General features: G+C 36.7%; 1 protein-coding gene across 2 annotated transcripts in view; it reads left to right on the top strand.

Moving 5' to 3' along the window:
• The first annotated feature begins 333 nt into the window (after window positions 1-333).
• The window catches only part of LOC150084324 (AP-1 complex subunit sigma-2-like), a 159651-nt gene continuing 150003 nt past the window's right edge, over window positions 334-9981 (top strand). Inside the window, exons 1-2 of one of the 2 annotated variants that reach the window (XM_090375171.1) lie at window positions 334-956; window positions 9570-9748. In XM_090375171.1, coding sequence (XP_090231297.1) covers window positions 954-956; window positions 9570-9748 — 182 coding nt within the window. In that variant the 5' untranslated portion in view covers window positions 334-953. The remainder of the gene's footprint in view (window positions 957-9569; window positions 9749-9981) is intronic. The other variant, XM_090375170.1, reaches the window with a different exon arrangement.

The following is a 9981-nucleotide window of genomic DNA, read 5'->3' as shown; positions in this document are numbered from 1 at the left end:
ATCACTAAGAAAGAAAAGAATAATGATATCCAGCTCAGGACCCTGGGTGTTCCAAGCCCATACTCACCAGATGTGAGCCGCTGGGGTTTTTAAGGCTTTCAAAATATACGTTCGCCACAGCCGTAGATTACCTAAAAGTTCCGTAAAACACGGAACTTTTAGGTATTCTTTCATTTTAAAGTAGTTTTTTTGGCAAAATGAAGAAAAGAAAAAAAGGTGCGAATAAATAGTCCTCCATTGCAACTGATGTTACGATGAGACACAGAATAGTCTGTGCGATGAGGGAAGGAGAGGGAACGGTGTTATGCCATTAACTGCAATATCCACCAGGGGGTTCCGAAAGCTGTAAAGCTAAGTTTCTTTAGGGTAAAGGGAAATGTCATTTACACTGTGCATAACAGTATAGCATTTTGTTCAACACCTGTTTGTATTAGAAGTCCTTGTATTTAGGCCAATTTTTTTTTTTGAATTATTATTAATCTTTTATTAAGGTCACATTCATATCGGTTAAAGGGTCAATTACGACGCTTTCTGTAAGATAAATCATTACAAACGGATTAAGAGTTATGAAAAAGGATTTATTTTTTTATTAATTATTATTATTTTTTTAACGAACGGATATTCACAGATTTACAGAGTAGTAAGATACTCTGTGCTGTGGTTCACAGAGTAGTTTGTTGCTGTTCCTTGCCTTCATTGCTTGAGCATTGTTTTGCTCTGTTGTGTTATTCCTGAAATTTTCATTTTCTTTTTCAACAGATTCCTAAGTTTGTATTGCGAGAAAACTTGAAAGTTAATCGTTAAGTCTTTGGTGATCTTTTTTGATATTAGAATATATGTGTATGTAATATCTGACAAGAGCAAATTAGCAATCGAATTTAGTTGACGTCATACTTTTGCAAATCATATTTACATTTCCGTATTGTGGTTTGTGTATAATAGTGAGTGCAAATATGGTAAGTTGGCATTTTGAATCTTGTTATTTAGTAGGGTTGTACATTGCTTATATATGTACGATTAAGTAATATGCCTGAAAATTGAGTTTATCGAAGATATGTGGAATACCGGTAATGCTTTCATAATAAGTAGTATTGTCGTGTAATGGCTTCAGGTAGTGCGTCAACGTTAGCCGGTTTTTAGAAATATGGGGTAAAACTTTAGTACAGCGTCCCCTTTCCAAAATAGCGGTGAGAAGAAGAGAAAGAAGGCAATGATTGACATGCCTAACCCGCTATGGTTAATCTTAGGGTGTTTATCTCCTTCTTGCCACTGTTTTTAAATCAGGAACTCGTTTTCCTATTTTAACAGCGGGAAGGGGGAGATAAACACCCTAAGACTTGAGGCAGTCTGAAGGGGGACCTTATTCTAAAGATCAGCCAAATAGGGCAGAAATATAGTTCTATAACTATATAGAAATATAGTTGTATTAGGGTCACTTTTCTGCCATTGCATGGCGATTATTTAGTGCCATTGCACTAAAAAAAAAGTATTCTTTCAAAAGTTTCTCTGCCTATTCTGTACTTATTATTATTACCAATGGCACACCAGAGGAGTAACTACATGGCGTCCCTGCCAGATTATCAGCTCCCCCCCCCCCACGTACGCTCGTTAAGATCGTGCCATTTCCAATTGTCGCCCCCTCCTTCCCTCCGCTTAGCGAACCTTATGGTATGGTTGTCGTCCAGACAACAGCATAGGCAGCACAGTACATTGTCATCTCACATTCACTTGGAGAGGTCTGGCTTTGATTCCCGTCGACGACTGGAGAATTAGGCGGAGGGCGCAGGGTTTTCCCCCGTGAGTTATTCTGGATTTTTCTGAGAACAGACATTGTGGTTGGCTGTTAATACCAACATTTATTTATTATTAATAATAAACAAAAAATAATAATACATTTATGTATTATTATTTTTTGTTTGGTTATGCTGACCAGATCTTGTGGAGACCAAAGCGAGACTCTTAGTTATAACAAATTTGCCAGCTTTTGTAAATAAAAAATAGGAAGACATGAAATAAAGTGTAAAGTTACAACTTTCTAGCATTTCCACTTAAATTGGATTGCTTAATAAGTAGGCCAATTTTTGTTTTCACCATAGAACTTCTTCGCCTTCTTCCCATGTTTATATGGAGTAGTGGCATTTCCATTCTTAATTCTTTTCCTCCATTCCTCCCTATCCTGGGCTTCCTCTCTCCTCCATCCCCTTCTTCCCATGTTTATATGGGGTCGTGGCATTTCCATTCTTAATTCTTTTCCTCCATTCCTCCCTATCCTGGGCTTCCTTTCTCTTTTAAATCCTCTGCCACCTTGTCCTTCCATCTCAGCTTAGGTCTTCCCCTACCATAGAACAATTGTATTTAATAGCAGTATTATTATTATGATAAGCATGATACACACTAAATGCATTTTAGAGCTGAAGCCTCAGGCTGCGTGAAAGTTTAACTGACATACAAGTTGCGTAGCACACGCTTCTTGATTAGACCGGGGTTCGAGCCCATCACCACCAAATACGGAGAATGCGGAAAGGTCAGGGAATGACCATCGCATTCTTGATTAGACCGGGGTTCGAGCCCGTCACCACCAAATACGGAGGATGCGGAAAGGTCATTCAGGGAATGACCACCGCATATCCCGGAGCAATATGGCCTTAGTTGCTAATGCTCCTAAAAACTAAAAAAAAAAAAAAAAAACAACAAACGACATACAAGTTAGTGCAAGAGAATCATGTTAGTATGCAGCAAACTCTAAAATAGCCGAGAATGGCATCGTTTAAGCATATCTCATTGTGAATATGTTCACAACGAGTTGTCATGATGTCGCACTACCTTGAATAAGTAACGCTTCTCCATTGGAGAAGACTACTGTTACTTAATCTCGGAGAATACCACTACTTACACAGTACCGTTTCAAGGCTATCTGGCCATTCCTCGGTGGGTGGGTAGGTATCCTAGTGATGATAATTCAGTTATGAAGTATAACTCCACAATACGAGAGATGCCTGATGGTGTATAAAATGAGTCAAGACTAAATACAATTTAGGGCTCAGGCCTCTTAAACGATGCTGTTCTCGGCTATTTTAGAGTTTGCTGTATACTAGCATGATGCTCTTGCACTAACTTGTATGTCAGTTAAACTTTCATGCAGCCTGAGGCTTAAGCCCTAAAATGGGTTTAGTCTGATTCATTTTATACACCATCAGGCATCTTTCATATTGTGGAGTTTTACTTCATAACTGAATTGTCATCATTGTATCACCAAGTTTCCTACCCACCCACTGAGGAAAGCCCAAATAGTAGGGTTGAAATTGCTGTCTGGGTGGTGGTATCCAACAAGAATAGCTAACAATAGTGTTCTCCATTGGTGAAGTGTTACTTATTCGAGGTAGGGCAATATCATGGAAACTCATGAAGGTATTCGTAATGTGAGATATACTTAAACAATGCTATTTTAAAGTTTGCTGCGTGCTAACATGATGCTCTTGCACTAACTAGTATAGTTTAAAATTTTAAAATCTGTTTTAAAATTTCACGAACGCTTAATTTTTTGAAAAATGAAAAGTATGCTCACCCATCTTGAATCAGTTGATGTGATTTAGTAGTTCTTTTCTGAAATCCACAGTATTTAAATATACTAAAAATATTCATTTAAAACAGAGGAATAAAATAAACTGTTCCACAGCAGTGTGACTTTTGTGAGATGGTTTGTATATATCACCCAACAATATTCCCCTTCAGCTGACTATAGATAAAAAAATGACTCATAAAATAAGAAATAGTTTTTTATGATATGAGAAACAGTAGCGTGAAGAGGGAAATGATAAATCTTAAGTGCAAAATTCGGATTCATTTCACTTTTGTGTTTTTGATACGCAGTGTTGTTAAGCTGTTATGTGAAAGCAGAGCAAAATTTAAAAAAGTGGGACTTTTGTGAGAATTGAAGTGGGCAGTGGGACAAATGATTGAATAGCAGGATGAATGGTCACTACATTTATATAGGTAATGTACTTTTGCCATTGTGGGCTACCCATTAAATTTCCAGCCGTCGACTAGCAAGAGTGACAGAATTACCAACCAATCTGGTCTGCCCTTGCCTGGGAAAATATTTCATTATTTATCAGGGATATACATTGCGATCTGCTGTGGGATACGAGTTATTATTTGTTATTATTTTTATTTTATATTTCATTTTAGTTTTATTATGCTTTTCTTTAATTTGTTCTACACCCTTTACATAAGCATTGTTTGTTTAACAATTATTGTCAGTCTTTTGTGACAGCAGTTTCTATCAAAACACTGAGGCCAGAATGCAACTTGACTGCTTCATATAATTGTCATTGATAGAAGGTCCAATAGATGAGAATAATTTATTATAGAAATATTATTTTGGGCAGAAAAGTGAATTTTTCATGAGAAAATGGGGCAAATGCAAATTAGGATTTATAACACAAAACATTTATTATTGTTATTATTGTTAGTAGTAGTGATGGCATAAGATGCAAGAAAACAAGCTTATATAACATCAGCCAAAAAAAAAAAAAAAAACCTCCCACATCACCTGTCCATCCCCTCCAGTAATTTGAAGAGTTTTTCCATGAATTTATTCAAATTGCCCACTTCCACAACAGATGGAAGTTTGTTCCAACAATCAACCATCTGCTGGCTGAAGGCAAACCTCTGCACATCTAACCTGCAACTATTCTTCCTCAACTTGAATTTATGCTCCATCATGTGTGTAGTCTGAAGAAGAATGTCATCAGCATTGAGCTTGCTCAATCCATTCAAAGCCTTAAAACAGATATTGCAATTTTCAGAACTGTCTTGGTCAGATAGCTGCAAAACTAAATGAGTATTTTGCATCTGTATTTACATATGAGGAGTTATTCAAGGAGGAGAGGGCTAGATGTTTATCAAACTCTTAACAGAGAGTTAAATGATTTTGTAATAACTGAGAGAAAAGTGGAAGAGAAATTGTTGAAGTTAAACATGAGAAAGGCACCCAGGGTAGTGGGATCTATCCATTTATATTAAAGGAGGTGGCAAAGGAAGTAAGCAAACCACATTTTGAAAATGGAAGCCACTGACAGTAATGCTGAAAGTCATAAAACAATGAAGCTTGCTAAAAATGAACAATTGGGTACTGCAATGTTTCAATTGTTTGTTCAAAAATGTAGTCAAGGAATTCCATTGTCGGGACCTATAAGAATCGAAAAAAGCCATTGAAATCAATAAAAAACTAGGCAGAGATCCTTCATTCAAGTCTAGCATCGGATGGTTGGACAAATTTAAGTTTCGCTATGGTATTCGACAGTTGTTGATCCAGGGTGAGAAGCTAAGTGCAGATAGAGCTGAAATCTATTTATCGTGAAAAACTGCATAAATTGTCTTTGGTTGTTATAAGAAAACCAAAAAGAAAAGCCTAGATTATTTAAAAATATTAATTTAAATGCTTTGCCAGTTAAATATTTTTCACAAAACAATGTGTGGATGAGCCAAGATATATTTCATGAGTGGTTTCATAAAATATTTGTACCCTGTGTAAGATCACATTTAGTATCAAAAGGTTTACCACAATACGCAATGCTCCTGATGGACAATGCGCCTACTCATCCCATACGCGTATGTGATTGAAAAAGCGATAATGGCAAAATATCATGCCATTTTCTGCCAGAAAACATGACATCTCTCATTCAGCCGATGGACCAAGGTGTGATTGAGAGTATGAAACATCATTATCGCAAAATGTTCATTCAAAAACTTGTATTGCAGAAAATAAACTGGATGTGATAGTTTTGGAAAAACTACACTATAAAAGACAGTTTTCATTGTCACTAATGCCTGGAATGATGTTCCAGTTCAAACAATACAAAGAAGCTGAAATAAGTTGTGGCCAAAAATATATTCAAGTGATACAGAAACTATTCCAAAATAAACTGAAATTTTGCAGTTATGTTTGAATGTTCCTGGTTTTAAAAATATTTCAATAGAGGAGGTAAATGACTGGCTGGATATGGACAAAATGGACGTTGAATGAGAAATTTTAGAAAACAATGAAATTGTGCAAAGAATGATGACAATTTTTGATGATTCTGAAACTGAAGAAGATAAAGCTGCTGCTGCTGATGGACCAACGAACATAATTAGCCACTGTGGAGCTGAAACTACATTGTCAAAGTGCATGGAGTGGTTAGAAGTACATGAAGAAGCAAATGCTATGCAACGGTTACTTTTGTGTAAAACCTGTAACATTGCCTCCCAAAAAGGTCAAGTGATAATAAAACAAAAGAAATTGATTGACTTTTTTTAGAAAAGAAATTTAATTATGTAATATTGTTTTCTTTTAAATTTTTTATGGCATTACTAGACCAATGTAAGTCAAAATATTAAAAATAGATATGTATGTTATACAAGGCAATGGTCAGGCAATGGTCAGGCAATGGTTTAGAGTACTGTGTACAGGTCTGGGGGCCTCATTTTTGGAAGGATGTAGAGTTGCTAGAACGAGTACAAAGAAGGGCAACAAGATTGGTGAGGGGGAACAAAGGGGTGCTCTTACCAAGAAAGGCTTAAGTTCTGCAAATTGGAGCACCTGGAGAGTAGTCACCTGTGAGGAGATCTGATTGAGGTGTATAAGGCCTTGAATGGGTTGAGCAAGCTGAATGCTGATGGGATTCTTCCTCTTGCTCAGATTAAGAACCTGAGAGGGCACAGATTCAAATTGAAGAAAGACAGTTGTAGAATAGATGTGCAGAAATTTGCCTTTAGCCAGTGGGTAGTTGATTGGTGGAACAGACTTCCATCTTTTGTTGTGGAAGTTGATAGCCTAAATAAATTTGAGGCTGAGCTGGACAGGCATTTGGAACGAGTGGAGGTTTTTTTTTTTTTTTTTTTTTTTTTTGGCTGATGCTGCATAAGCTTGCTTTCTTGCATCGTATGCCTCTACTAATGCTAATGTAGATATCTGTACTATGATTTTTTTGATGACCCGGTAAAACAATAACAATTAAAGTTTAATCTAAATTTCATTAGATTATGTATTTATGTAAAAAAATAAGTTGGATGATCTGGTCTGTTGTATGCATAATGTTTTTAATGTACATATTCTATTATCCATCGTGGTCTTGGTCCCATACCCTGATGGACAATCAAAGTTGTACTGTACTTGTTAAGTAAGTCCGCAGATCTCCTACTTTTTAAGTCATTATTGCCTTTTGTGCTCTTAAAAGATGATATCTGCTCTGTCATCAACCTTTGCCCCTAGTAGACATACCCTGGTCCTATTCCACCTATCCTTTTTTGCATGATATATATTCTGTTTTCATGACAGTTGAATCGTTGATAACAACTAGCTCTTGTGGGACCAGTGCATTCTGCCTTGGGGATTCCCTCTGTGTTGACTGATGATGAAGTGTAAGCGGTAGGATTGATGTGGGCAGCTGAGAGCTAGAGCTTAATGGGACCCCAGTTTAAATCATAGTGCACCCTGTCTTTCAAGTTCACATTAAGGTCCATAACAATGCTGAGTTGTTGCCTAATCCTCACACTCTTTACATCAAGCACACGCAAATACACCCCCCTAGGAAATATCATGTCATGTGAATTATGGAAGGATGGTTGAATGCTCCCTGAAGGCAACGCCCACGCACACAATGCACACTCTCTGTTCGCCAGTTTCTGTGTGTGTGTGTGTGAACATTCACACTACTCACCAGACCCAGTGACTTGTGACTTTTCTCTTCCCTAAACTGAAAAGTGTAGAAGATGACTTTCAGAAATGTGTCTGTGCTTGGATGAAACATATTGAACAGTATGTGCAAGCCCAAGGCAATTACCCTGAATGGATAACTTGTAAATTACAAAATATTTCATTATATTTATTTTATTGCAATGGTATTGTTATTTAATATCACACCTTGTTTATATACAGAATTTTGAGCAAATGTAACTATTGTCCGAGTGGTCACAGCACTCACTCTCTCTCTCTCTTTCTCTCTCTCTCTCTCTCTCTCTCTCTCCATTATTAATGTTGGATCAAATCCCTCCGCCATTGATTTTTTTTCTCTTTTCTTTTTGTTGATTTTGTAATCACTTAATTTGCATATAATCAATCACTGATCACCACAATTATCAGTGACATGGTTCTGGGTGGCATTCACCTTGGCTACATTGTTTGTAGCGATTTGATTGCTAAGATATGATCACCTCTGGGGGTTATGGGTTTGCTTAGGCATCAAGAAGCCATCTGTTCTCTGAGTTTTGCATGATCTTTTAATGGCATGGTGGACAAATTGTCCACTATGCCATTAAAAATTGTCCACCATGCCATTATTATTAGCTATATGGTGCAAGGAAGCCTGAGGCTTATGCTGCACCATCCAAAAAAAAAATTCCCGAGATACCCTGAGAGAGTCAAAAGGGAATCACTAAGAAAGAGAAGAATGATGATATCAAGCTCAGAACCCTGGGTGTGCCAAGCCCATACTCACCAGATGTGAGCCCCTAGGAATCATTGAAGCAATTAGAAAATGTTGGATGGAGATTTTCCTTCTTTGTGCAGTGCTATGACAACTTTGTAACACCACTCCATGTTATCCTGTACAAAGATGTAGACATCACTGCTAATTGTTTTATTTTGTATGCATTACATAAAGACTGTATACTAAATACTGCAATTAGGTTTAATTTTAATTTAGGCTTATTTTTATTTTATCATTCTGACTTTGTGGCAGTAGTATGAGGTATTAAAAAAGTATCCAGATTGTTTGTGGTTTAAGGTTGAGACAACAGATAACATGTTTAGACATGTCTCATCATTTCCTCCCTGCAGTAGGCTGTTCATTTGTTTACAGTGTCTTATTGTTAGCAGAGGACACTGAACAGCGTGTCTGTTAAATTTTGCTTTAAAATTGGAAAGCCTGCAAATGAAACATTTTATCATCTTAAAATATCACATGGGGACTCCGCAGAGAAATTAGGGAATCTGTTGAAGGTTATACGAAATATGGATGGCCCTTGACTTCAATAAATGATGAGATCTTGTATCAAGTGCTCCAGAGTTTCATGTTGAAGTTTTGAGATGTCTTTGTGGAAAAAAAGTCTAGAAAAGTGTAACTCCAGTGACTGGTTGCTTCACCATGATAATGCGGCATCACTTTTGTCTTTACTTGTAAAAAAAATTTTGGCCTAACTAGATCTGTTCAAGTCCAACAACCTGATTCATTAGATATTGCTCCATGTGGCTTTTTTGTTTTCTAGACTGGAAAAAAAAACACCCTAAAAGGATATAGATTTGATGAGGCAAAAACAATAAGGATTAATATAATTTCCCAGCTATTGGTAATTTCGAAATCAGCTTCCATGTTCTTCCAAGAATGGACAATGGTTGGGCTGAGTACATTGCCCTAGAAGGACACTACTTTGGAGATGTTTACATTACCCATCCTCTAATTATGCTTGTCACTGTATTTAGCAGTCCAGATACTTTTTTGAACACGTCTTTCTAAAATACAGGACCATTTCTTATAATTCTGTATACCAAAGTAATGGTATGCCTAGGAATATTTATTATTTTTCAGATGCAGTTTATGCTTTTGTTTAGTCGCCAAGGAAAATTAAGGCTTCAGAAGTGGTATGCAGCATACACAGATAAAATAAAGAAAAAAATTACAAGGGAATTAGTGACAACTATTTTATCCCGTAAGCCTAAGATGTGTTCGTTCTTAGAATGGAAAGAGTTGAAAGTTGTGTATAAGAGGTAAATTTAAAACATTTATTTATTTTTATTTATTGTAGTTAACCTCGGGTATAATATGTAAAAAGTTCCAATCCAGTTAATCAAATTATAATGTGATCAGACAACGTACACTGAGTGGCCACTTTATTAGGTACATACCTGATTTTGAATTGGACCCCTTTATCCCATAGAACATCCTGGATTCGTTGTGGCATGGGCTCAACAAGGTGTTGAAAACATGCCACAGGGATGCT

This window comes from Mastigoproctus giganteus, chromosome 6 (genome assembly GCF_048544385.1).
Source record: "Mastigoproctus giganteus isolate SK-2022 chromosome 6, ASM4854438v1, whole genome shotgun sequence".
NCBI classification, from domain to species: domain Eukaryota; kingdom Metazoa; phylum Arthropoda; class Arachnida; order Uropygi; family Thelyphonidae; genus Mastigoproctus; species Mastigoproctus giganteus.
The sequence above is the reverse complement of the archived record's forward strand: the minus strand, read 5'-3'. Positions and strand labels throughout refer to the sequence as shown.